A 27,881-nucleotide genomic window follows, 5' to 3' on the forward strand; every position below is an offset into this window, starting at 1 on the left:
CACGCTAATCGCGATCGCTCCAAAACCGCCGCAGTGTCCAGTGATTTTTCCGCGCTAATCGCGGGAAAATCACTCCCGCAGAACGCCGGCGGTAATCGCCGGCGTTCTGCGATTGTAAGTGTGAATGGGCCCTAAATGATTTAGTCAGTGTTTGCTCATTGTAAAATCTTTCCTCTCCCCGATTTACATTCTGACATTTATTACATGGTGACATTTTTACTGCTGGCAGGTTATGTAGCTGCTCCTAGCTGTTTTGGCTGTTAGAGACAGCTGTAAACAGCTATTTCCTGTCTGTGAACCTTGTTACATTGTGGCAGTTTGCCCAGAGTACCGCGGTACTCAGAGCTTCTTGTGGGAGGGGTTTCAGCACAAAATCAGTCATACAGCGCCCCCTGATGGTCTGTTTGTGAAAAGCATTATATTTCTCATGTAAAAGGGGGTATCAGCTACAGATTGGGATAAAGTTCAATTCTAGGTTGCAGTTTCTCTTTAAGGCCTCTTTCACAGTAAGACGTTGCGTTTCAGTGCGACATTAATGTCGCACAACGCGGCCCTAATGCAACGCACATAGACTTTAACTTGGATGTTATTGTGTGTTCTTTAACACTGCGTTAAGTGTTATGACATCTTTCTATGTGTCTCTTGGTGCGCCGTTTTTGTCGCACAGTGATATTTACAATGGAACGAAAACGGCGCATGCGTTACAAAAAAAAAAACATTACTGAGCATGTGCAACAAACATAACGCAGCAGATTCATTGCTAAATGCACAGCATGCAGAACTTTCTAATAACGCTACACGTTACCCACAAACGCAACGTGTGCACTGTGAATGTCGCGCAGACTTAGTATTGCTTTGCGTTAGTCTGCGTTGGAACATTTTCTAACGTGCGACTTTAACGTCGCACTGTGAAAGAGACCTTTTAGCAATAAAGCCTGAACAACCATGCAGCAGATCAGATGTCTGACTGAAGTCTGACTGGATTAGCTGCATGCTTGTTTTATGGTTGAGACTCACTCAGACACTACTGATGCCAGAAAGATCAGCAGGACAACCAGGCAACTGGTATTGTTTAAAAGGAAATAAATATGGCAGCCTCCATATTACTCTCACTTCAGTTGTCCTTTAAGGCTTCTATCACACTAAGACGTTGCGTTAGGTGCTACGTTAAGGTCGCATAACGTGCACCTAACGCAACGCATGGTGGTGGTGGCAGAGGAAGTTAGCAAAGAGCCGCGTTAAGCGGCTCTTTGATGCGTCCGTGATGTGTACTATAGTACGCATGCGCTGGTGGAGACCACGTGAGCGGAACACTCCGCATCACGTGGTCCCGCAAGTGACGTCAGCACAGTGCAGTGAATATTAATTAGCCATGTGGCTAATCACTGCGCCTGTGCAAGCAGGCTAACGCGGCAAAGCCGCTCTAACGGCGTAGCATGCTGCACTTTAGATTGACGTGCAGCATTAGAATGTAACACAACGTGGGCAATGTGAACAGCCCATTGCAGTTACATTGCTGTGCGTTGGGGAGCGTTACAGGCTGCACTAACGTGCGCCTGTAACGTCTCACTGTGAAAGCAGCCTAAAGCAAGGGTCCCCAAAACCTGGTTTGCAGCCCAATACCGGGGTGCGGGAAATGTTGTGTCGAGCCGCTGCTGCATCCCCTGCCTTTCCTCACTGCAGTTACCTTCAGGCCGCACAAGTCGGAAACCTCCAGTCCCGCCCCCTCCATCTCCACTCCTTCATTAGCCGCGAGTACACGGCGTCCCATGCACGCGACTACATCACGCTGCTACATCCCCGCCTCTCCTCACCGCCTCTCCTCACTGCCGCGAATTCAATGAGGGAGACGGTGTGCAGTACACCCACATGGAACCTGACTGCCTATTCGCGGAGGAGTACAGCCAAACAGCAGCGGGCGGCGAGTGAGGGACTGTACACAGGAGGGCCCAGCAACAGTGTTATCGCCTTATACAGGCAAGATAGTGGCGACATGTACAAAGGTCTGCATCTGTGAAGGGAGGTGAGAGCCCTGCATGTGGTCAGCAGTATCACAGTGACTGTAAGCTAAAAGCACTGTTCCCTGTCCAATCCAATTTGCTGACCAGTATCCCTATCACAATCGCTAGTAAAAAGCTTACACTTTTTAGAAATCGCTATCAAAATCGCCAGAAAACGCTAAGGAAAACGCTCTTTCAAAACACTTGCAATAGCGATTTGCAACTTGCAGTGGGTTCCAGGCCTTAGTCAGTGTTTGTCCATAAATCTTTCCTCCCCTCACTGATTTACATTCTGAAATTTACAGTCGTGACAAAATTCTCTTTTGTGTTGCGATCCTGATTTTACTGTCCTCAGAGAAGCCCAAAATCTAATTCATACCATAATCATAGTGTAATGTCCTACCATATTATTATTATGTATTTATATAACACTGACATCTTCTGCAGCACTTAACAGAGTACATATTCATGCCACTGACTGTCCTCAGAAGAGCTCACACTCTAATCCTACCATATTCCCAGTCTACTGTCCTACTATATTATTATTATTATGTATTTATATAGCACTGACATCTCCTGCAGCACTGTACAGAGTACATAGTCATGTCACTGACTGTCAGAGGACCTCCCAGTCTAATCCTGCCATAGTCATAGCCTGCGCTACCATATTATTATTATTATTATTATGTATTTATATAGCACTAACATCTCCTGCAGCACATTACAGAGTACATAGTCATGTCACTGACTGTCCTCAGAGGGGCTCACACTCTAATCCTGCCATAGTCTAATGTCCTACCATATTATTATTATGTATTTCTATAGCATTGACATCTTCTGCAGCACTTTACAGAGTACATAGTCATGTCACTGACTGTCCTCAGAGGAGCTCACAATCTAATCCTACCATAGTCATAGTGTAATGTCCTACCATATTATTATGATGTATTTATACAGCACTGACATCTTCTGCAGCACTTTACAGTATACACAGTCGTGTCACTGACTGTCCTCAGAGAAGCTCACAATCTAATCCTACCATATTCCCAGTCTACTGTCCTACTATATTATTATTATTATGTATTTATATGGCACTGACATCTCCTGCAGCACTTTACAGAGTACATAGTCATGTCACTGATTGTCCTCAGAGGAGCTCACAATCTAATCCTACCATAGTCATAGTCTAATGTCCTACCATATTATTATGATGTATTTATATAGCACTGACATCTTCTGCAGCACTTTACAGAGTACATAGTCATGTCACTGACTGATCAGAGGAGCTCACAATCTAATCCTACCATAGTCATAGTCTAATGTCCTACCATATTATTATGATGTATTTATACAGCCCTGACATCTTCTGCAGCACATGTCACTCAGAGGGGGCTCACAATCGAATCCGTAGCATAGTATAGCATCATCCATCATAGTGTAAGGACAATTTTAGGGAAGCCAATAAACGTATTTTTATGTTTTTGGGATGTTGGAGGAAACCCATGGAAATATGGGAAGAACATACAAACTGTATGCAGATATTATCCTGCCTAGACTTAAAGGGAACATAAACTGAGGAGGATATGGATTTTTCCTTTTAAAATAATACCAGTTGCCTGACTCTCCTGCTGATCCTGTGTCTCTGAGGGCTGGAACCCACAGGAGCGCTTTTGGCAGCGTTTTGGCAGCACTGCGATACGCTAGCAGTTTGCCAAAACGCTGGGCTAATGTTAATGGATGGGGCAACTTCCACAGGAGCGTTTGCGTTTCTCAGAAACACAAACGCAGGACCTGCAGCATTTTGGGAGCGTTAGCGCTTCAATGTAAAGTATTGAAACGCTAGCGGAAACGCTCAGCAAAACCTAAACTGAGCGGTTTTGCTAGCGTTTTGCGGTTCAGCACACTGTAACAAAATGAAAAATAATTCACAGAACCAATCAGGATAAAAACGCAAAACGCAAAACGCTAGGCACCCGCTGGGGAAAAAAATACAATGTTGCAAAACACGACCAAAAACGCGCATGAATCCGCTTGCAAACCGCTCAGACAAAACGCTAGCGGTTGCGTTTTGCGTTTGCGGTTTTCAGTGGGTTCCAGGCCTAATACTTTTAGCCACAGCCCCTCAACAAGCATGCAGAACAGGTGCTCTGACTGAGGTCAGACTGGATTAGCTGCATGCTTGTTTCAGGTGTGTGATTCGTCCACTACTGCAGCCAAAGAGATCAGCAGGACTGCCGGGCAACTGGTATTGTTTATAAGGAAACATCCATATCCCTCTCAGTTTAGGTTCCCTTTAAACCGGGAACCCAGCATTGTTCTGCACACCATATAGTGCTGCAGTGTGAATATAAGCCTATCAGAAAGACAACTCACATAAAGGTCCCTCCCAACCCACTTTACCAAGAGCACAAAACGTGAGCCATGGAATTTATTTATCCTACTTGATTGACAGGGCCACATGGGCAGCTGCCAGCGGGCACAGCAAATGGGCCATTAAGGGCCGGGCACTGTGGGATCTCTGTGCAGAAGGATATAATGTAACAGGGAAATGAGACTCTTATCGGGTCTATGACATCTTCAAGGTTAACAGTCTTTAAATATCAGAAGATAGTAGAATAGGCCTTGCCCCCTTCTCCCTGGTTGGGGGATTCCCAAACAGTAAAACAACAGCAGATCTGGGCCAGTTCTAGACTTTTTGCTGACTGAGGTTAACTTGTGAGGATGCGCCTCGCCCCCCCAATTTGGAATGATCGCACAGCACCCAACAATTTACTATGCTTCATTCACATGACATGCTGCAGCTCAGCACAATAGCACACTGGCTGGCTGTGAGTCTGTGACAAACAAGCTGCTCACCCTCAGCCACTACATTCCTCCTCAGTCAGGACAGCAGTGACACCTCCTCCCTTCTGCTGTGCAAGTCAAATAAACACTGCTGCTATCCTGCCCCCCCCCCCCCCCCTCCTTACTCACTGTCAGACTCCTTACACAGCAGAACAAGCTGCTTTCCCCCAATGATGCTCTCCTGCCTCCCCCTCCTCACTCACTGCCAGACTCCTCACACAGCACAACAAGCTGCTTTTCCCCAATGATGCTCTCCTGCCTCCCCCTCCTCACTCACTGTCAGACCCCTCACACAGCACAACAAGCTGCTTTCCCCCAATGATGCTCTCCTGCCTCCCCCTCCTCACTTACTGCCAGACTCCTCACACAGCACAACAAGCTGCTTTTCCCCAATGATGCTCTCCTGCCTCCCCCTCCTCACTCACTGTCAGACTCCTCACACAGTACAACGAGCTGCTTTTCCCAAATGATGCTCTCCTGCCTCCCCCTCCTCACTCACTGTCAGACTCCTCACACAGCACAACAAGCTGCTTTTCCCCAATGATGCTCTCCTGCCTCCCCCCTCCTCACTCACTGTCAGACTCCTCACGCAGCATAACAAGCTGCTTTTCCCCAATGATGCTCTCCTGCCTCCCCCCTCCTCACTCACTGTCAGACTCCTCACACAGCACAACAAGCTGCTTTTCCCCAATGATGCTCTCCTGCCTCCCCCTCCTCACTCACTGTCAGACTCCTTACACAGCAGAACAAGCTGCTTTCCCCCAATGATGCTCTCCTGCCTCCCCCTCCTCACTCACTGTCAGACTCCTCACACAGCACAACAAGCTGCTTTCCCCAATAATGACCTCTTCAACTCGCTCTCCTCACTTACTGCCAGACTCCTCACACAGCACAACAAGCTGCTTTTCCCCAATGATGCTCTCCTGCCTCCCCCTCCTCACTCACTGTCAGACTCCTTACACAGCACAACAAGCTGCTTTCCCCAATAATGACCTCTTCAACTCGCTCTCCTCTCGCTTCTCCTACAGTACAAACATGCCGCCCCTGTAATCTCCACGCCCGATGCAAATGTTTCACCTTGCTTAATAAGAGAACCGGTCCTGCAGCAGCTGTAAAGGCTCATTTACATCTGAGCCGATTTTGTGCGTTTTGACGCAACGTCTATTGTATGCGTTTTCCAAGGTAAAATGAAAGTCCATAGGCGTTCATTTTACCATTCACATCCAACGCTGCGTTTTTGTACATTGCGTTTCGACGCTCCCCCAAGTTTTTAATTGTCTGACGCTTGCGTTATGCGTTACAATGTAAATAAATGTAAAACGGAAGCTCTGAGAAGAGCATGCGTTTCTTTAAATTGTTTCAACGCACACAATTACAGTTGAAAATCATCAATCATTAAAAACGCATACTCATTGCGGTAAAATGCAATGCACCAAAAACGCATGAAAACGCATACATCAAAACGTATGCATTGACCTTTCACCAACGCCATCTCAGATGTGAAAGAGCTGTAAGGCCAGAGGGAGACCAATTGAGTGATGACTTATTGGGAGTTTGGTGGCTGTACAAAAGGGGCTGTGTAGGGATCATTATTAGTTATTCATACATTTTGTCTGTGTCTATGGTTTTTGCCTGTGTACTACACCTATGTAGAGGCCGAGCACAGAGTAAATGAGCGGATACTCACCCAGCTCTGGGTAGGAACACACCAGGCAGAATCGTATATGCGTTTTCCACTATGTGCTATGGAAAACACATATGCGATTCTGCCTAGTGTGTTCCTACCCTGTATGTACTCAGGCTAGGTGCACACTCAGCAGAAACGCTAACGTTGCGGAAAACGTTGCGTTTTTACTGCTCATGGAAGTCTATGGGCCGCAGGAAAGAGCGTACGTTTTCCAAAACGTTGGCTTTGTTGAATAATCTTCAAAAACGCGGCAAAAACGCACATAAACGCACAAAACGCACATGCGTTTTTCTATGTGTTTTTGGAAATAAAAATGTATGATGTATTTCTGCTTCCTGTTGTCTTCCTAGTGATTTGCATAACATGCAAAAGAAAAAGGCATGAAAAAGGCATACAAAACGCATATGCGTTTTGTATATGCGAACAGCAAATGCATTAAAACGAACGCAAAACGCTTGTAAAATGCATCTGCACCTACGCAAATGCACCAAAAATGCAGTAAAAACGCACAAAAAAACACACACAACATTAACATAAAACATTTATGTGGTATAACAACAGAGACGCCAAGCAGAGTAAAATTAGTTAAAATTGTTAAAAAGGGGGAAGTGGGTGGACTCACCTCCCTTCTGAAAAAATGGCCAGACAACGGGCAGGTTACTTCAAGTTTAAAGTAACATTTATTATGAGCTCCAAAAGTGCAACGCGTTTCACGGGTAACAGTCCCGCTTCTTCAGGCAAACAATTTTTGGAGGGAGCAAAGTCGGGTCAAGAGCCAGATATAGCACCTCTGTCAACTTTTCTTAACATAAAACATGACTATTGGCCTGATGAAGCGGCTGAGACCCTCGAAACGCGTTGCCGGTGCTAATTAATAAAAAATCTTTTGTATGAATTACAGAGATTTCGTCATTGAGGTAAGAAACCTCATATTACCTATCATTTTTAAGCTGACTTTAGATGCTTTTATTACACCAGGGCGCCTCTTTCCTTCGTTGTGCCAACCTTAGAGAGTTCAGCCAGTCTATTTCCCTCTAATTTGTGATTAATCACCACTGTAATTTGATCTCTCAGCTGTGTCAGTTTAGTAATCTTGGCAGTCCTAGGCAGAGCAGCTAATTTGCAAACACAGGATGTTAACCCTACATCCAAGGATATGTATCAGCTATGTAACAAATGTTTTTTTTTTCTTAAAAGGTTATTATGCTGTTGTTTATCTTGTAGAGCAGAGAGGAAGTTCTGAGCTCAGGTCCACTTTATAAGGAAATAAATATGGCAGCCTCATATCCCTCTCACTTCAAGTCCTGCTCACGAGCTTGAATCAAAGCATAAAATCGCTAGACAATATAATTTCAAAAAAATATTAATTGATCTAAAAAAAAAAAATATATATATATATATATATATATATATATATATATATATATATATATATATATATACAGTAAACACCAGTGCTCCAGACTTTAACGTTGTTGTTTGTGTGGGTAAACGTTAGGGTGGCATGAAGGGGTTAACAGAGGGGTCTTTAACTGGCTGTAATTGGCGACAGCTGCCTGTGATCCTTTCTGGGGGGGGGGGGGGGGGGGCGCTTGGAGGGCGACAGAGGGAGAATCTGAAGATGATACTTTCTTCCATACGGAAGTCACACATCCCCTCCTTAAATAACTCTAGCCTTGCGAGGCCGCGTCTTGCGTCTTGTTGTCCCAGGAGCTGACAGTCTAGCGATGAGTTGGGGACTGCACGCCTTGCTCTTGCTGCCTCTGCTGAGCTGTGAGTCTCTTTGTATCTCTGTCTGTGTGTCTCTGATCACTGCATGCCCACTTGATGGTTCTGTGGGTCAACCAGCCATAGGTTCCCGAATGGAAGGGTCAGCCTTCTGCTCACTCAGAATGGATAAGTTGGTGTTTGGTAGACGCTGGAGTGTGAAGAGACCCAATGCTTTCTCCTGATTCTTGGGAACTCCACTGGTGAGATCTCGGCTCCCCAGGTCCGCACACCTGTCACGGTCACTACGAGGGCTCTCCCCTCCTCCCACCCAGGCTGGAGTCCTGTCTATTTATAGAGAAAACTAAAGAATTAGCAGGAAAGTTCAGCGGCGGGCAGAAACAAAACCAGCAACTTGGGAAGGAAGGAGAGCTCTCTTCCTCTGAACCTTAGATTATTATTATTATTATTTAGAATTTATATAGCGCTGACATCTTCCATATCACTTTTACAGAATACATAATAACGTCACTGACTGTCCTCAGAGGGGATCATAATTTAACCCTACCATAGTCATAGTCTAATGTCCTACCATATTATTAGTATGTATTTATATAGCACTGACATCTTCTGTAGCACTTTACAGAGTACATAGTCATGTCACTGACTGTCCTCACGGGAGCTCACAATCTAATCCTACCATAGTCATAGCCTAATGTCCTACCATATTATTAGTATATATTATATAGCACTGACATCTCCTGCAGCACTTTACAGAGTACATAGTCATGTGACTGACTGTCCTCAGAGGAGCTCACAGTCTAATTCCTACCATAGTCATAGCCTAATGTCCTACCATATTATTATTATGTACTTATATAGCACTGACATCTTCTGCAGCACATTACAGAGTACATAGTCATGTCACTGACTGTCCTCAGAGGAGATCACAATCTAATCCTACCATAGTCATAGCCTAATGTCCTACCATATTATTATTATGTATTTATATTGCACTGACATCTCCTGCAGCACATTACAGAGTACATAGTCATGTCACTGACCGTCCTCAGAGGGGATCATAATCTAATAAAACCTACCATAGTCAAAGTCTAATGTCCTACCATATTATTAGTACTGAATAGCACTGACATCTCCTGCAGCACTTTACAGAGTATGTGGTCATGTCACTGACTGTCCTCAGAGGGGCTCACAATCTAATCCTACCATAGTCCTTAAATTGAACAGATATTTAAAAAATTGTATGGTGTGTGGTCACCTTCAGGCCAATTTTAAGGAGAAGCCAATTAACTTATCTGTATGCTTATAAATAAATTAGCTGATCTGAATCAACTGACTTTAAGGAGAAGTTTATGGATTTTGTTTACTGTTTGGGGACATGTAGGTTGAGGAGACTGAGGGATTAGGGTGGGGAACCCGGGTCAGGTGGCTATAGCCAGGCCAAGAGTATTATTATTATTATTTATTGTATTTATAAAGCGCCAACATATTACGCAGCGCTGAACATTCATTTAGGTTACAGACAATATTTAGGGGTGACAAACAGCAATATGACAATACAGGAATACAAGAAAACCAGATTACACACCATAGTATGAGTACCAGGTAATGCTTAGTCAGTCACTGGATGGAGCATGCAGATTAGGCAAGTTAGGTTCACTCAGATGCCTAGCATGGGTGCACAGTAATGGAGGTGCATGATCAGGTAGGACACAAAAGGAGTGAGGACCCTGCCCAAAGGCTTACAATCTAGAGGGAGAGGTAGGGACACGAGAGGTAGGGGACCAGAGTTCTGTTGTGGGTTTAGAGCACTTGTGAGGGGGGGTAGGCCAGAGTGAAAAGGTGAGTTTTGAGGGCCTTCTTGAAGATGTTGAAGGAGGGGGCTGCCCTAATGGGTGGAGGTAGAGAATTCCAAAGTGTTGGAGCAGCTCTTGAGAAGTCCTGGAGGCGTGCATGGGACTGTGCGATGCGGGGGGCGGTCAGGCGAAGTTCATTGGAGTAAAGGAGTGAGCGGCTATGTTTGTACCTCTGAGTAAGATCAGAAATGTAGGTTGGACAGGTTTTGTGGACAGATTTGTAGGTCAGACACAATATCTTGAATCTGATTCTGGACTGGATAGGAAGCCAGTGGAGGGATTCAGGGAGGGGAGCCGCCCTGGTGGAGCGATAGGAGGAGTTGATATGGAGGAGTTGATAATTCTGGCTGCCGCATTCATGATGGGCTGCAGTGGGGCTATTCGGGTCATAGGGAGACCAGACAGAAGGGCATTACAGTAGTCGAGGTGGGAAATTATGAGGGCGTGGATGAGGAGTTTGGTGGTGGCAGAGGTCAGGAAAGGGCGAATCTTACAGATGTTACGAAGGTGGAAGTTGCAGGACTTTGTGAGGTTTTGGATGTGGGGAGTGAAGGAGAGTTTGGAGTCCAGGGTGACACCAAGACAGCGGGCTTTAGAGGTAGGGCGAATGGTAGTGTGGTTAACAGTGACATGCACATCTGGGAGGTTCAGGGATAGCCGGGGTGGGAAGATCATAAATTCCGTTTTGTCTAGACTCGTTTTAGGAACCTAGCGGACATCCAGGAGGAGATGGCTGATAGGCAGGAGGACACCTTGTCCATGGTAGTGGTCAAGATGTCAGGGGTGTGGAGGTAGATTTGGATGTCATCTGCATACAGATGATAGTTAAAACCCATGGAGGAGATAACCTTGCCAATGGAGGATGTGTATAGGGAGAACAGTAGGGGGCCAAGGACCGAGCCTTGGGGGACTACCACCGAGAGGTGGTTGGGGGTGGACGAGGACTCATTGAAGGAGGTCTTGAAGGAGCGGTTGGAGAAGTAGGATGAAAATCAGGTCAGGGCGAGATCGTGAATGCCCATGGACTGGAGGGACTGGAGGAGTAGGGGATGATCTACTGTGTCAAAAGCTGCTGAAAGGTCAAGGAGGAGGAGAATGGAGTATTTACCTTCAGCTTTAGCTAAGGCAAGGTCATTGACCACTTTGGTGAGAGCAGTTTCGGTTGAGTGGGCAGGCCGAAATCCAGATTGCAGTGGGTCTAGCAGTGAGTTGGCATTGAGGTACTGGGTCAGGCGTTTGTGAACAGGACGCTCAAGGAGTTTTGAGGCAAAGGGGAGGAGGGAGATAGGGCGGTAGTTGGAGGGGAAGGTGCCTGTGGATAGGGAGAGGTTAAACAGAGTAGTGAGGACTGGGGCCAAATCCGTGAAGTGAGGCTGAAGTAAATCAGAAGGGATGGGGTCAAGAGGGGAGGTAGTGGTATGGGAAGTCTGCAGTAGGTGCTTGACTTCTTCAGTGGTAGTAGGAGTGAAGGAGTTGAGGATAGGGTGGAGGAGGAGTTGGTTGGGAGGGGGTGGGAGGTGAAGATTGAAGATTGGATATTTCCTAAGGGATGGAGACTAATTTGTTGGTGAAGTGGGTGGCTAAATCTGTGGCAGAGAGGGAGGAAACGGGGGGTGGGGGTGGGGGGGGTTAAGCAGGGAGTTGAAAGTGGCAAAAAGACGCCGGGGGTTGGAAGCTTGTGCTCCGATGAGCTTTTTAAAGTATTCCTGCTTCGCATGAGCAAGGGCAGTGTGGAACTGCAGCAGGTTAGTCTTGTACTGTAGGAAATCCTGGTTAAGTCGAGTTTTCCTACATTTCCGTTCAGTGGCACGTGTTTCCCTCCGGAGGTTGCGAGTATGGGTAGTGCGCCAGGGCTGGGGGTTAGGGGGGCGGTTGCGGCGCAATATTGGTGGAGCAGCTTTCTCTAGGGCTGATAAGAGAGTTTGGCGATACTGAGCTGCAGCAAGATTAGGACAGGTTAAGGTGGGGAGAGTGGAGGGAGGGCATGGAGGGGGTCAGCAAGGATGTTAGGGTTGAGCTTGCGTAGGTCACCCTGCCATTGACCAGGTGGGTGGGTAGGTTGGAGGTGCCTTCTGTGAGGAGGTTGAAGGTGAGAAGGTGATGGTCTGAGGGTGGAAATGGTGCGATGTCGAGGTCTGCAATGGTGGTGGATTTAGTGAATATAAGGTTGAACGTGTGACCTGCAGTGTGAGTGGGAGTGTTGGTGTGTTGTACTAGGCCAAGTGAGTTGGCTATGGTGAGAAGCCAGGTCACAACAGAGTTCTTGGGTTCATCGATGGGAATATTGAAATCCTCGAGTATGATGGTGGGGAGGTCAGAGGAGAGGATGTGTGGGAGCCAGGAGGCAAGGTTGTCGAGAAATTGTGGTGTGGAGTCCGGAGGGCGGTATAAGACTGCAACAATGGCTGGGAGGGGATTGTAGAGGCGGATAGTGTGGGCCTCAAATGATGTGAAGTAGGGAGGGAGGTGGAGTCAGGACATGGAATGTGCAGGATGGGGAGAGGAGCAGACCCACCCCTCCCCCAGTCCTGTTGTCTGGTCTGGGGGTGTGACTGAGTAGGTGGGAAGGAGGAGGGGGGAAGTCATGTTTGCGCTCTATTTAAGCCAGTACAGTAAACAGACTGAGAATGTTTTCCCCGGTGACACATTGCTAGTCTGGTGCCAACTGAACAGAGCGCTCTAAGTACATTACTGGCAGAAGGGGGGATAGGGGGCTTTTATATTCCACAGAAGCACTGGCATCTACAGGGGCGTAAGGAGCAGACTATGGGGACCACAGATGGAACACGATACAACTTATGATGAGATAAACATGGGTACATATACTCCAGTACAGCGAATCGTTTAATTTGGGCGCAGATTGCACGTGATCCTTTGGGCGCCGCCATAGGCTGCTAAACATATTGCGGATAATTATTGGGTGGGGGATAATTAGTGCCTATGGTAGGCGCTGAAGTTCTGCTATACTATATGGGACATGGCACCAGGAGTTTAAAATTGGCCGCCAGGTCAATTGCGACTATGGTGGGTGACAGAGTTCCACTATACTATAGTAAAATATCAGCTTATAGAGCCAAAAGTAAAGGTAAGGTGTAGGTAGGAGGGGCTAGTGTTAGGTGGGGTAGTGTTAGGCATAGGGTGGTGGGTTAGTGTTAGACATAGGGTGGTGGGTTAGTGTTAGGCATAGGTTGGTGGGTTAGTGTTAGGCATAGGATGGTGGGTTAGTGTTAGGCATAGGTTGGTGGGTTAGTGTTAGGCACAGGTTGGTGGGTTAGTGTTAGGCATAGGATGGTGGGTTAGTGTTAGGCACAGGTTGGTGGGTTAGTGTTAGGCATAGGATGGTGGGTTAGTGTTAGGCACAGGTTGGTGGGTTAGTGTTAGGCATAGGATGGTGGGTTAGTGTTAGGCATAGGTTGGTGGGTTATTGTTAGGCACAGGTTAGTGGGTTATTGTTAGGCATAGGTTGGTGGGTTACAGAGCCAAAAGTAAAGGTAAGGTGTAGGTAGGAGGGGCTAGTGTTAGGTGGGGTAGTGTTAGGCATAGGGTGGTGGGTTAGTGTTAGACATAGGGTGGTGGGTTAGTGTTAGGCATAGGTTGGTGGGTTAGTGTTAGGCATAGGATGGTGGGTTAGTGTTAGGCATAGGTTGGTGGGTTAGTGTTAGGCACAGGTTGGTGGGTTAGTGTTAGGCATAGAATGGTGGGTTAGTGTTAGGCACAGGTTGGTGGGTTAGTGTTAGGCATAGGATGGTGGGTTAGTGTTAGGCACAGGTTGGTGGGTTAGTGTTAGGCATAGGATGGTGGGTTAGTGTTAGGCATAGGTTGGTGGGTTATTGTTAGGCACAGGTTAGTGGGTTATTGTTAGGCATAGGTTGGTGGGTTACAGAGCCAAAAGTAAAGGTAAGGTGTAGGTAGGAGGGGCTAGTGTTAGGTGGGGTAGTGTTAGGCATAGGTTGGTGGGTTAGTGTTAGGCATAGGGTGGTAGGTTAGTGTTAAGCATAGGGTGGTGGGTTAGTGTTAGGCATAGGTCGGTGGGTTAGTGTTAGGCATAGGATGGTGGGTTAGTGTTAGGCATAGGTTGGTGGGTTAGTGTTAGGCACAGGTTGGTGGGTTAGTGTTAGGCATAGGATGGTGGGTTAGTGTTAGGCACAGGTTGGTGGGTTAGTGTTAGGCATAGGATGGTGGGTTAGTGTTAGGCACAGGTTGGTGGGTTAGTGTTAGGCATAGGATGGTGGGTTAGTGTTAGGCATAGGTTGGTGGGTTATTGTTAGGCACAGGTTAGTGGGTTATTGTTAGGCATAGGTTGGTGGGTTACAGAGCCAAAAGTAAAGGTAAGGTGTAGGTAGGAGGGGCTAGTGTTAGGTGGGGTAGTGTTAGGCATAGGGTGGTGGGTAAGTGTTAGGCATAGGGTGGTGGGTTAGTGTTAGGCATAGGGTGGTGGGGTAGTGTTAAGCATAGGATGGTGGGGTAGTGTTAGGCATAGGATGGTGGGGTAGTGTTAGGCATAGGTTAGTGGGGTAGTGTTAGGCATAGGTTGGTGGGTTAGAGTTAGGCATAGGTTGGTGGGTTAGTGTTAGGCATAGGGTGGTGGGGTAGTGTTAGGCATAGGGTGGTGGGCTAGTGTTAGGCACAGGTTGGTGGGTTAGTGTTAGGCAGAGGGTGGTGGGTTAGTGTTAGGCATAGGGTGGTGGGTTAGTGTTAGGCATAGGATGGTGGGTTAGTGTTAGGCACAGGTTGGTGGGTTAGTGTTAGGCATAGGTTGGTGGTTTAGAGTTAGGCATAGGTTGGTGGGTTAGTGTTAGGCATAGGTTGGTGGGTTAGTGTTAGGCATAGGGTGGTGGGTTAGTGTTAGGCATAGGATGGTGGGTTAGTGTTAGGCATAGGTTGGTGGGTTAGTGTTAGGCATAGGGTGGTGGGTTAGTGTTAGGCATAGGGTGGTGGGTTAGTGTTAGGCATAGGATGGTGGGTTAGTGTTAGGCACAGGTTGGTGGGTTAGTGTTAGGCAAAGGTTGGTGGGTTAGAGTTAGGCATAGGTTGGTGGGTTAGTGTTAGGCATGGGGTGGTGGGTTAGTGTTAGGCATAGGGTGGTGGGTTAGTGTTAGGCTTAGGTTGGTGGGGTAGTGTTAGGCACAGGTTGGTGGGTTAGTGTTAGACATAGGATGGTGGGTTATTCTTAGGCATAGAGTGGTGGGTTAGTGTTAGGCATAGGTTGGTGGGTTAGTGTTAGGCATAGGGTCTTAGGTTAGTGTTAGGCATAGGGTGGTGGGTTAGTGTTAGGCATAGGGAGGTGGGTTATTGTTAGGCATAGAGTGGTGGGTTAGTGTTAGGCACAGGTTGAAGAGTTAGTGTTAGGCATAGGGTGGTGGGTTAGTGTTAGGTACAGGTTGGTATGTTAGTGTTAGGCATAGGGTGGTGGGTTAGAGTTAGGCATAGGGTGGTGGGTTATTGTTAGGCACAGGGTGGTGGGTTAGTGTTAGGCACAGGTTGGTGGGTTAGTGTTAGGCATAGGTTGGTGGGTTAGTGTTAGGCATAGGATGGTGGGTTAGTGTTAGGCATAGGTTGGTGGGTTAGTGTTAGGCACAGGTTGGTGGGTTAGTGTTAGGCATAGGGTGGTGGGTTATTGTTAGGCATAGAGTGGTGGGTTAGTGTTAGGCACAGGTTGGTGGGTTAGTGTTAGGCATAGGTTGGTGGGTTAGTGTTAGGCATAGGGTGGTAGGTTAGTGTTAAGCATAGGTTGGTGGGTTAGTGTTAGGCATAGGGTGGTGGGTTAGTGTTAGGCATAGGGTGGTGGGGTAGTGTTAGGCATAGGTTGGTGGGTTAGTGTTAGGCACAGGTTGGTGGGTTAGTGTTAGGCACAGGTTGGTGGGTTAGTGTTAGGCATAGGTTGGTGGGTTAGTGTTAGGCATAGGGTGGTAGGTTAGTGTTAAGCATAGGTTGGTGGGTTAGTGTTAGGCATAGGTTGGTGGGTTAGTGTTAGGCATAAGGTAGTGGGGTAGTGTTAGGCACAGGTTGGTGGGTTAGTGTTAGGCACAGGTTGGTGGGGTAGTGTTAGGCATAGAGTGGTGGGTTAGTGTTAGGCATAGGTCGGTGGGTTAGTGTTAGGCATAGGGTGGTGGGTTAGTGTTAGGCATAGGGTGGTGGGTTAGTGTTAGGCATAGGATGGTGGGTTAGTGTTAGGCATAGGGAGGTGGGGTAGTGTTAAGCATAGGATGGTGGGGTAGTGTTAGGCATAGGTTAGTGGGGTAGTGTTAGGCATAGGGTGGTGGGGTAGTGTTAGGCATAGGTTAGTGGGGTAGTGTTAGGCATAGGTTGGTGGATTAGAGTTAGGCATAGGTTGGTGGGTTAGTGTTAGGCATAGGGTGGTGGGGTAGTGTTAGGCATAGGGTGGTGGGCTAGTGTTAGGCACAGGTTGGTGGGTTAGTGTTAGGCATAGGGTGGTGGGTTAGTGTTAGGCATAGGGTGGTGGGTTAGTGTTAGGCATAGGATGGTTGGTTAGTGTTAGGCATAGGATGGTGGGTTAGTGTTAGGCACAGGTTGGTGGGTTAGTGTTAGGCACAGGTTGATGTGTTAGTGTTAGGCATAGGATGGTGGGTTATTGTTAGGCATAAGATGGTGGGTTAGTGTTAGGCATAGGTTGGTGGGTTAGTGTTAGGCACAGGTTGGTGGGTTAGCGTTAGGCATAGGGTGGTGGGTTAGTGTTAGGCATAGGGTGGTGGGTTAGTGTTAGGCATAGGGTGGTGGGTTAGTGTTAGGCATAGGATGGTGGGTTAGTGTTAGGCATAGGTTGGTGGGTTAGTGTTAGGCACAGGTTGGTGGGTTAGTGTTAGGCATAGGGTGGTGGGGTAGTGTTGAGCACAGGTTGGTGGGTTAGTGTTAGGCATAGGATGGTGGGTTAATGTTAGGCATAGGTTAGTGGGGTAGTGTTAGGCATAGGTTGGTGGATTAGAGTTAGGCATAGGTTGGTGGGTTAGTGTTAGGCATAGGGTGGTGGGGTAGTGTTAGGCATAGGTTAGTGGGGTAGTGTTAGGCATAGGTTGGTGGATTAGAGTTAGGCATAAGTTGGTGGGTTAGTGTTAGGCATAGGGTGGTGGGGTAGTGTTAGGCATAGGGTGGTGGGCTAGTGTTAGGCACAGGTTGGTGGGTTAGTGTTAGGCATAGGGTGGTGGGTTAGTGTTAGGCATAGGGTGGTGGGTTAGTGTTAGGCATAGGATGGTTGGTTAGTGTTAGGCATAGGATGGTGGGTTAGTGTTAGGCACAGGTTGGTGGGTTAGTGTTAGGCACAGGTTGATGTGTTAGTGTTAGGCATAGGATGGTGGGTTATTGTTAGGCATAAGATGGTGGGTTAGTGTTAGGCATAGGTTGGTGGGTTAGTGTTAGGCACAGGTTGGTGGGTTAGCGTTAGGCATAGGGTGGTGGGTTAGTCTTAGGCATAGGGTGGTGGGTTAGTGTTAGGCATAGGGTGGTGGGTTAGTGTTAGGCATAGGATGGTGGGTTAGTGTTAGGCATAGGTTGGTGGGTTAGTGTTAGGCACAGGTTGGTGGGTTAGTGTTAGGCATAGGGTGGTGGGTTAGTGTTAGGCATAGGATGGTTGGTTAGTGTTAGGCATAGGATGGTGGGTTAGTGTTAGGCACAGGTTGGTGGGTTAGTGTTAGGCACAGGTTGATGTGTTAGTGTTAGGCATAGGATGGTGGGTTATTGTTAGGCATAAGATGGTGGGTTAGTGTTAGGCATAGGTTGGTGGGTTAGTGTTAGGCACAGGTTGGTGGGTTAGCGTTAGGCATAGGGTGGTGGGTTAGTCTTAGGCATAGGGTGGTGGGTTAGTGTTAGGCATAGGGTGGTGGGTTAGTGTTAGGCATAGGATGGTGGGTTAGTGTTAGGCATAGGTTGGTGGGTTAGTGTTAGGCACAGGTTGGTGGGTTAGTGTTAGGCATAGGGTGGTGGGGTAGTGTTGAGCACAGGTTCGTGGGTTAGTGTTAGGCATAGGATGGTGGGTTAATGTTAGGCATAGGTTAGTGGGTTAGTGTTAGGTACAGGTTGGTGGGTTAATGTTAGGCATAGGGTGGTGGGTTAGTGTTAGGCATAGGGTGGTGGGTTAGTGTTAGGCATTAAGAGGAAGGTTAGTGTTAGGCATAGGGTGGTGGGTTAGTGTTAGGCACAGGTTGGTGGGGTAGTGTTAGGCATAGAGTGGTGGGGTAGTGTTAGGCACAGGTTGGTGGGTTAGTGTTAGGCATAGGTTAGTGGGTTAGTGTTAGGCACAGGTTGGTGGGTTAGTGTTAGGCATAGGTTAGTGGGTTAGTGTTAGGCATAGCTTGGTGGGTTAGTGTTAGGCATAGGTTGGTGGGTTAGTGTTAGGCACAGGTTGGTGGGTTAGTGTTAGGCATAGGTTGGTGGGTTAGTGTTAGGCATAGGGTGGTGGGTTAGTGTTAGGCATAGGTTGGTGGGTTAGTGTTAGGCATAGGGTGGTGGGTTAGTGTTAGGCATTGGTTGGTGGGTTAGTGTTAGGCATAGGTTGGTGGGTTAGTGTTAGGCATAGGTTGGTGGGTTAGTGTTAGGCATAGGGTGGTGGGTTAGTGTTAGGCACAGGTTGGTGGGTTAGTGTTAGGCACAGGTTGGTGGGTTAGTGTTAGGCACAGGTTGGTGGGTTAGTGTTAGGCACAGGTTGGTGGGTTAGTGTTAGGCATAGGGTGGTGGGTTAGTGTTAGGCATAGGATGGTGGGTTATTGTTAGGTGTAGGATGATGGGGTAGTGTTAGGCATAGGTTGGTGGGTTAGTGTTAGGCATAGGTTGGTGGGTTAGTGTTAGGCATAGGTTAGTGGGTTAGTGTTAGGCACAGGTTGGTGGGTTAGTGTTAGGCATAGGGTGGTGGGTTAGTGTTAGGCATAGGTAGATAGGTTAGAATTATACATAGATGGAGGAGGCCTCATGTGAGAGTTAGATTAGGGTTAAGCCATAGTAACATATTGGCAAATTTACCAATTTTATACTAGCTGCCAATCCACTGAAACTCACAGCTTTTGTAAATGTATGTGTAGTACCAGGGGCGTAACTAGGGGGCAGCAGCGATCGCAGAGCTGAGGGGGGGGGGGGGGGGGGGGCGCTCAACCACTAAAATTCCCTTCCTCCGACACAGGGGACTAGACTTCAGATCAGGTGTTTTGTGGCCACACTTGTTATGGGTGTGACGATCATGATGGCTACACTTATTTTATGAGCCTTGTGAGATGGGCCCAGAGGCTGCGAGGGTCACCAGGGGAGGCAAGGGAAAAGGTGTGACCATTGGGGGAGCTCATCAAAGCTTTGCTGGAGGGCCCCATGGATTGCAGTTACGCCGCTGTGTAGTACTAATCCTGCTTAGAACTTAGAACGTGAGCGTTTAGCCCTGTCATCATGCATTGTACACTATTACTGTTACATTTTTGTTGCTTTTTTACCATAAGGCCAGTTGTACACCTGTGACTCCGGCACATCGCACCGCAATGCCAAAAACTGCATTCATATGACTTCGTAGCAAAGCGCTCTGGCATAGCGCCGCCCCCCGCCGCCTCTTGCTCAGTGACATACTCCCCGCTGGACAGGAAGTACGTCACTGGGGTTCCTGGGTTCACCGTTGCATTTGCATCATTTCGCGCATTCACATTGCACCGCCACCGCCAAGAACTTTCAAATTTCTTCATCGCCCATTGACTTCCCCCACTGCATCACTGCGGGAATGCGACGGTAAGGCTCCATTTACACTTAAAGAAAACCTGAACTGAAAATGAAAAGTCAAAATAAACATACACACGTCATGCTTACCTCCTGTGTAGTCTGCTCATCAATCTCCTCTCCTGCTTCCTGTTTGTCCACTGTGATCGATGAAATTCTCTGTCCTCCGTTTTGAAAATGGCCGTTACCCCATAACAGCTTTCTGATCAGCACACTGTTAAACTGTAACATAGCCCACTTGAGCCATAGGAAAACATGGACATTACCTGGTACATCAGTTGTCCACTCAGCTATAACTGACAGCAACTGATATATAACTGACAGCAACTGATATATTTCAGTTCTGACAAAATGTTGTCAGAACTGGAAGGGATCATTGTCAGAAGAAAATGGTGAGCTTCTGAGAGGAACTGATGGCAAGGTAACTATTTAATGTTCATTTGAAGTTACCGCATGTGTTTATTTTAAATAATTTTACTCAGTACAGGTTCCCTTTAATCACTTGCTCTCAGTTATATCTGACAGGACTACTGAATTTCAAAGTAATGCCCATGTTTTCCTATGGCACCTTTCAAGGGGCACTACAGCGAAAAACTGTAAAGTTTAAAGTATATGCAAACATATACAAATAAGAAGGTACATTTTTTCCAGAGTAAAATGAGCCATAAATTACTTTTCTCCTATAATGCTGTCACTTACAGTAGGTAGTAGAAATCTGACAGAAGTGACAGGTTTTGGACTAGTCCATCTCTAGTCTTCATAGGGGATTCTCAGCAAGGCTTTTATTCTTTATAAAGATATTCCCGGAAAATAATTTAAACAATGATGCTGGCCAGCCTCCCTGCTCACTACACAGTTTTTTGGCAGTTGGACAGAGCAACTTCTATTCACTTAGGCCTGGTGCACACCAAAAACCGCTAGCAGATCCGCAAAATGCTAGCAGATTTAGAAACGCTTTTTCTTCTTTTTCTGTAGCGTTTCAGCTAGCATTTTGCGGTTTTGTGAAGCGTTTTTGGTGTAGTAGATTTCATGTATTGTTACAGTAAAGCTGTTACTGAACAGCTACTGTAACAAAAAACGCCTGGCAATCCGCTCTGAAGTGCCGTTTTTCAGAGCGGTTTGCGTTTTTCCTATACTTAACATTGAGGCAGAAAAGCATCCGCAATCCAAAATCTGCAGCAGCCCGGGAGTATGCGTTTCTGCAAAACGCCTCCCGCTCTGGTGTGCACCAGCCCATTGAAATACATTACCCAAGCGGATCCGCACCCGCAAGCGGATCGCAAAACGCAGCCGAACCGCTCTGGTGTGCACTAGGCCTCTGTGCTTTAAAAAAAAATAAATAATAATATATATATATATATATATATATATATATATATATATATATATATATATATATATATATATATATATATATATATATATATATATATCCCTGAGAATCCCCTATAAAGAGATGGACTAGTCCAAAACCTGTCACTTCTGTCAGATTTCTACTGCCTACTGTAAGTGACAGCAACATGGGAGAAAAGTAATTTATGGTTCATTTTACTCTGGAAAAAATGTACTTCTTATTCGTATATGTTTGCACATATTTTACATTTTACAGTTTTTCGCTGTAGTGCGTTTTAACTGAAATCTTTTTCACAATGCACTGCTATGGAGGAGAAGAAAAACGGGGCCTAACGCACTGTCGAGTTTGCAGCAGGTCGGCAGCTGATCAGGAACTCAGGACTTGACTCGACGGGGTAAGTGTGGTTGGCCTCATAGACTTTAATTGATGTTGCATTACTCTGCGTGCAGAAAGGGTATCGCAGGGCAATGATGCCGGCCTATTGTAAAAAGGGCCTAAGACATTGAATGATGTTTCAGAGTGGATTGCAAGCTCTGCTGCCCATCATGTTCCCCTCTGAACACATGTCTCATTTCCATCTCTTATCAGATACGTTGGCCAGTGAGGAGACAAGACTAATCAATGACCTGTTTGCCAACTATGATAAAGCTGCCCGTCCTGCGAGTTCCATAAATGATGTCATCGATGTGCGACTTAAACTCACTCTCACCAACCTCATCTCCTTAGTAAGTAAGAACTGTGTGTGTCCGCTGAGTGTGCCAGTTTCTAAACATCACTTCAACCGTATGTACAACGGTCAGGTCAGAGCTACTGTACAGCAAGTAGCAAATTACACTCTGGGGGAAACAAAATATTATTCTTAAAGAAGGATTGATAGCCATAAAATCACATTTTATTAACCCACCGCTGTGTTTATTATGCAGTCTACAAGCTGGCCCTGCATGGCAAGCATTCCAATATAAATGAATCAGAAATGTTTCTGCAGTAATAAATCATAATCTTATATCAGTGTGACAGTAGTCTGAGTAAGAAAATTCTCCTCACCCCTCTGCAGAAGCTGCTGAAATATGATCTATACTCTGCTCACATGTATTTACAAAGCAAGCTAGATATGATAGTGCAGCTTCTAGGTGATAAAAAGAGTAAAGGTTCGTTCATAGTGCAGGCGTTTTTCGTTTTTTTTTTCCACAATCGCCCACCAAACGCTTGTGCAATAAATGTCTATGAGAAGTTTCATATCAGCGCTGGTCGTGTGCTGTCCATTCAGTAAAACGGTCCGTGGCCATTTTTGAGGTGATTACGCCTTAATGGAAAGTATAGGCGAAACGCAAAACGCTCACAAAATTGCTTTGTGTAGTGATTGCGTTCGCGTTTTTAAGAATAAATACATTGTATTTCTTCTTCTCTGGGTCAAAGAGTTCACTTCCTGACTTGCGTCAGGGAGTGAATTACAAAACCGATCGGAAAAAAACGCTTAGAAAACCGCTAAGCACAAAAACTACTCGCCCACCCAAGCGACTGGAATCGGAAAAAAAAAGACGCCTCAAAAACAGCCCAACGCGGATGGACACACAAGCCAAACGCAATGTGAACAAGGCCTAAGGGAAGAAAGGATATTGGGATTGGCTTCAGTCAGAGGCAATAACGATGGAAAATTCCAGAAACAGTTTTCTCTTTATTTACTATATAAAATGAATTGACATCAAAGCGTGGACAGTACAATACATCTGTTATGTAAGTAGAACCAGTAATTATCTACTTTCTTTATTTTGAACCTAAGTGAAAGAAGTCACATGATGAATTTAAGTTGGGGTCAGAGACAGTTCTAAAGATGTGTAATGGTTAAGGGCTCTGCCTCTGACACAGGAGACCAGGGTTCGAATCTCAGCTCTGCCTGATCAGTAAGCCAGCACTTATTCAGCAGGAGACCTTAGACAAGTCTCCCTAACACGGCTACTGCCTATAGAGCGCGCCCTTGTGGTTGCTGCTCTGGCGCTTTGAGTCCGCCAGGAGAAAAGTGCAATATAAATGATATTTGTCTTGTCTTTTGTGTAAATATTTTGCTCCCTCCCCCCAGGGCCCCCACCTCTTACTGTTCCTTTTTTGTATAATGTTTTTATGTTTACTTCAAACTTTATATTATTTCTATTTATTTTTCAATTTTTTGTTACAGAATGAAAAAGAGGAGACAATGACGACCAATGTGTGGCTCCAGCTGGTAAGAATATTATCAACACAACTTCTTTGTTGGATTACTTCTAAAGGAGCGCTCAAACCAAAACTCAATATTTAACAGTGACATTCATCATTTTCATAACGAAAATGGGTAGTGATTTTTTTCTATTGTTTTTTTTTCTACTTAAAGGGATACTGTAGGGGGGGTCGGGGGAAAATGAGTTGAACTTACCCGGGGCTTCTAATGGTCCCCCGCAGACATCCTGTGCCTGCGCAGCCACTCCCCAATGCTTCGGCCCCGCCTCCGGGTCACTTCTGGAATTTCAGACTTTAAAGTCTGAAAACCACTGCGCCTCAGTTGCCGTGTCCACGCTCCCACTGATGTCACCAGGAGTGTATAGCACAAGCCCAGTATGGTCTGTGCCTGCGCCATACGCTCCTGGTGACATCAGCGGCAGTGAGGACACGGCAACGCAGGCGCAGTGGTTTTCAGACTTTGTCTGAAATTCCAGAAGTGAACTAGAGGCGGGGCCGGAGCATTGGGGAGTGGCTTCGCGGGCACAGGATGTCTGCGGGGGACCATTAGAAGCCTCGGGTAAATTCAACTCATTTTCCCCCGACTCCCCTACAGTATTCCTTTAAAGGTGGCCATTCACTTATAACCAGTGATGCAAAACCTACAAGAGATTAGTTGGGTAAACACTTGCTCATAAATACATTTTATACAACCTAAATTATCTCTCCATGGAAAGATAGCTGTCTGAATACACTATACATTTGTATACATCCAAATATGAAGTATGCCCCTCCCACTATCAATGTTCAAATACGCCAAAAGTTCAGACTTGGGGTTGTAACTGGAGCCGACACTGATTTGCTACTCAGATAAGCATCACATTTATTATTGTACAAATTCTTCAAGTCCATACAGATTGAGGAATAACATGTAGCTTAACATGCAGAGCTCCAAATAATGGCCTAATGCGTTTCGTGATGAACTACCGCTTCCTCAGAGGTACACAGTGAACTGATAATTTGTGTCGGCTCTAGTTAAAACCCCGAGTTTGCACTTTTGGTGTATTTGAATAGAGTATACATTTTCCCGTTAATGGTTTGCTTTGTCCTAGGAATGGAATGACTTCCGCTTGGTCTGGAATGACACGGACTACGGAGGGATAACGGTAGTCCGGGTCTCGCATGATATGGTCTGGTTGCCGGACATCGTCCTGGAAAACAAGTACGTGGCCTAGATTTTAGCCCTGGGCCCAAATGATATGCACATTGTGAAAGTGTAACTCCCCTTACGTGAAAAAATTGATGGGACCCACGTGGCCCAAACTACGGTGCAACCTAAGGTCCTTCAAAATTACCTTTCCTTTATAGCCTGGAACCAGCCATGATTCTCTGAAATTGGGAGAATGTTTACTGTTACTATTATTTAAAGCAAACATAAAAAAAAAGTTTGATATAATGAATTGTAGATGTATTAAGAATAATTAATTGAACATTAGTAGCAAAGAAAAGACTCTCATATTTTTATTTTCAGTTATGTAGATTTTTTTTTTAATAACATTGCATCATTCTGTCACAGTTGCAGTTTTAAAATCACACTCTGTCTTTTAAGCTATAAAACAGAGCAGAAATAATGACCATTTGAACTTTCCTGCAGTAAAACCTTATCCAAAGCTGTCCCTCACTGCTTCTTGGCTGTTTTGCTGGGAATACACGATTTTGCGGTCGAACTGGCGTTCGATCTTGTTTCAATTCATTTTTCCGCTCGATTTCCCGCTCAATTATCTTATCTTTTCTTATCAATTTCCATTCACTTCTAACAGAAATCGAGCAGTAAAACGATTGAACGTGAGATCGGATATGTCGGAAATTATCTATCAAACCATCTATCTGCCTCAAAAATGCAGTTTATCCCCATCATTTAAGTGCTTTAGGAAACAGGACTGTACCTCAGAGAAGCTCTTTTGCATAGGTCACTGAACTTTAGTAAATAGCCCTGTATGTTAAAACACCCCTCCAGTTGCTGCCTGCAGTCCCCAAGTCAGGCTTTCTCAACCAGGGTTCCTTGAGGACTCTGCAGTGGTTCCTTGGCATTTTAACCCATCGTGGGGGAAGTATAATAGAGCACATTATAATAGGTGGTACTGTAACAAGAAGCACTAAATTGGGGGCTCAGGAGACATTATAATGAGTGGCAGTGTAATAGGAGATAGTGAAATTAGCAGCCTAACCTATTTAAAGAGAACCCGAGGTGGGTTTGAAGAATATTATCTGCATACAGAGGCTGGATCTGCCTATACAGCCCAGCCTCTGTTGCTATCCCAAACCCCCCTAAGGTCCCCCTGCACTCTGCAATCCCTCATAAATCACAGCCACGCTGCTGACAAACAGCTTGTCAGAGCTGGCTGTGTTTATCTCTATAGTGTCAGTCTGCTGCTCTCCCCGCCTCCTGCAGAACTCCAGTCCCCGCCTGCATCCCTTCCCTCCCTGCTGATTGGAGGGAAGGGACGGGGGCAGGGACCGGAGCTATGCAGGAGGCAGGGGGGGGGGGGGGGGGGGCTGCTGAGACTGACACTACAGATGTAAACACAGCCTCACAGCACGGCTGTGATTTATGAGGGATTGCAGAGTGCAGGGGGACCTTAGTGGGGTTTGGGATAGCAACAGAGGCTGGGCTGTATAGGCAGATCCAGCCTCTGTATGCAGATAACATTCTTTAAACACACCTCGGGTTCTCTTTAAATACCATGCCTCCTGAAAAATAAATATAGGGGTTCCTCGAGACCAAAAAATTGTTTGCAGGGGTTCCTTGAGATCCAAAAGTTATTTACAGGGTTCCTCCAAGATAGAAAGGTTGAGAAAGACTGCCCCAAGTGCTCAATATATAAGATGTGGCCACCACCTAGGGTAAAAAAACCACAACACAGGCTTATTATTCCTTGCAACAGGGGGTTAACAGTTTTTATTTGAAACACATTGCACATATGAAAAAACAACTTACATTTGAGGCTCCATGCATACTGGACCCTCCTTGCATGAAATCACATATAAGGTATATGCACAGACAATCAATACAGCGCACCTTATCAATAAACCTTTTCGGTATTGTCAGAGAATATATGTAGCCCGTCTCTCCTTCCCGACCAGGTTTCGCCGGTATGCCGTCATCAGGGGATTACAACTTTTCCACTTTTGTAACTCTTCCTGTACTAGAAAACAATATAAGACTATTTTCTTTGCTAGTATTGTTCTGTTTCTGCTCTAGTGTAAATCACTGAATGGGCAAGTACCGGTACTATGTAATGTTAAGCTTAATATTGAATAATATCTCAAAAATAACAAAAGATGTGTACAGAAAGGGATCTTAATAACTCAATGAACAACTATCAAAAGAACATCCCCTCACAAACACAGCACCACTTCAAGTAATTGAAAAAGTGCAAATAAGCTTTATTGTATTAAAGTTTCACAACCAATAAAAACAATTAAAACATGTATGTCCAGGGTTCACACCATATATAATAAATAATATACATCGATAATGTAAATAATAATAATACCCACTTGCTGCCTCAACCTACTGATATAGGGAACAATTGTAAATGTACACAGAGCAAAGGAGAGTGTCATGATGCTGGGGTGCTGTTGACCTCCCCACTGCGGAGTGGACTACCTGAGCACAGAGTCTAAGTGACCACGGGTCTTCACCCACGACCCCTTGAGGGGGAAGCAGGACCACAATCCCCTGGAGGGGGAAGTGGGTACTTCGCTGCCTAGTGCCCACCAGGTTGCGCTCAGAATAATCCCACAGTGGTTTGGAGAACAGAGGACACTACTATGAGGAGAAGGCAGGAGCAGGACTTCAAGCCGGGGTTCAGTAACAAGCCAAGGATCAGGGCAGGCGGCAGACTGGAATAACGAGGTCACAAGCCAAGGTCAGGGCAGGCGGATCAGGATCAGAAGTCGAGGTCACAAGCCAAAAGGTCAGGGCAGGCGGAGATCAGAGAGTCGTCAAAGTACAAGCCGGTGTCAATACAGGAATCAATCAGGATAATCAGCAGGATAATAGCAAACGCCACAAACTGTCAGAACCAACAGCACTGCCATTGAGGGCAGTGCTGCTTATATACTGTGGGAGATTGGTCTTGGCGCCAGAATTAACGCCTGCGCATGCGCAGTGCGCAGCACTCTATGCATGCATTCGTCTGCGCACGCGCACGCAACAGTCCGCGCATGTGCGCGCAACTATCTGCGCGCACGCGCGCGACGCCGCGCGCCGGAAACCATGTGGAATAACTACAAGACCCAGCGTGCTCGCGCGCGCGGAAAGACACGCGCACGCGACCGCCGATGACCTCCAGGCAGGTGAGTGTGACATTGCCCCCCCCCCCCCCTACGGGCCACCTCCGGGTGCCACCAGGAGCCGGTCTTTCAGGAAACCTTTGATGAAAAAGCTTAATTAATCTGGTGGCATGAACATTTCTAGCCGGTTCCCAGGAATTCTCTTCCATACCAAATCCCTT

General features: G+C 46.2%; 1 protein-coding gene across 4 annotated transcripts in view; it reads left to right on the forward strand.

Annotated features, from left to right (window-relative positions):
* Positions 1 to 8,121: 8,121 nt before the first annotated feature.
* The window catches only part of LOC137562525 (acetylcholine receptor subunit epsilon-like), a 54,094-nt gene continuing 34,334 nt past the window's right edge, over positions 8,122 to 27,881 (forward strand). For all 4 annotated transcript variants that reach the window (XR_011030129.1, XM_068273939.1, XM_068273937.1 and 1 more), the window contains exons 1-4: positions 8,122 to 8,304; positions 21,760 to 21,896; positions 23,345 to 23,389; positions 24,474 to 24,583. Coding sequence is in view for 3 of the 4 variants with exons in the window: in XM_068273939.1 (XP_068130040.1) it covers positions 8,259 to 8,304; positions 21,760 to 21,896; positions 23,345 to 23,389; positions 24,474 to 24,583 (338 nt within the window). In the remaining variant the exon portion in view is untranslated. The remainder of the gene's footprint in view (positions 8,305 to 21,759; positions 21,897 to 23,344; positions 23,390 to 24,473; positions 24,584 to 27,881) is intronic.

The sequence above is a fragment of the Hyperolius riggenbachi genome, chromosome 3 (assembly GCF_040937935.1).
Source record: "Hyperolius riggenbachi isolate aHypRig1 chromosome 3, aHypRig1.pri, whole genome shotgun sequence".
NCBI lineage: Eukaryota > Metazoa > Chordata > Amphibia > Anura > Hyperoliidae > Hyperolius > Hyperolius riggenbachi.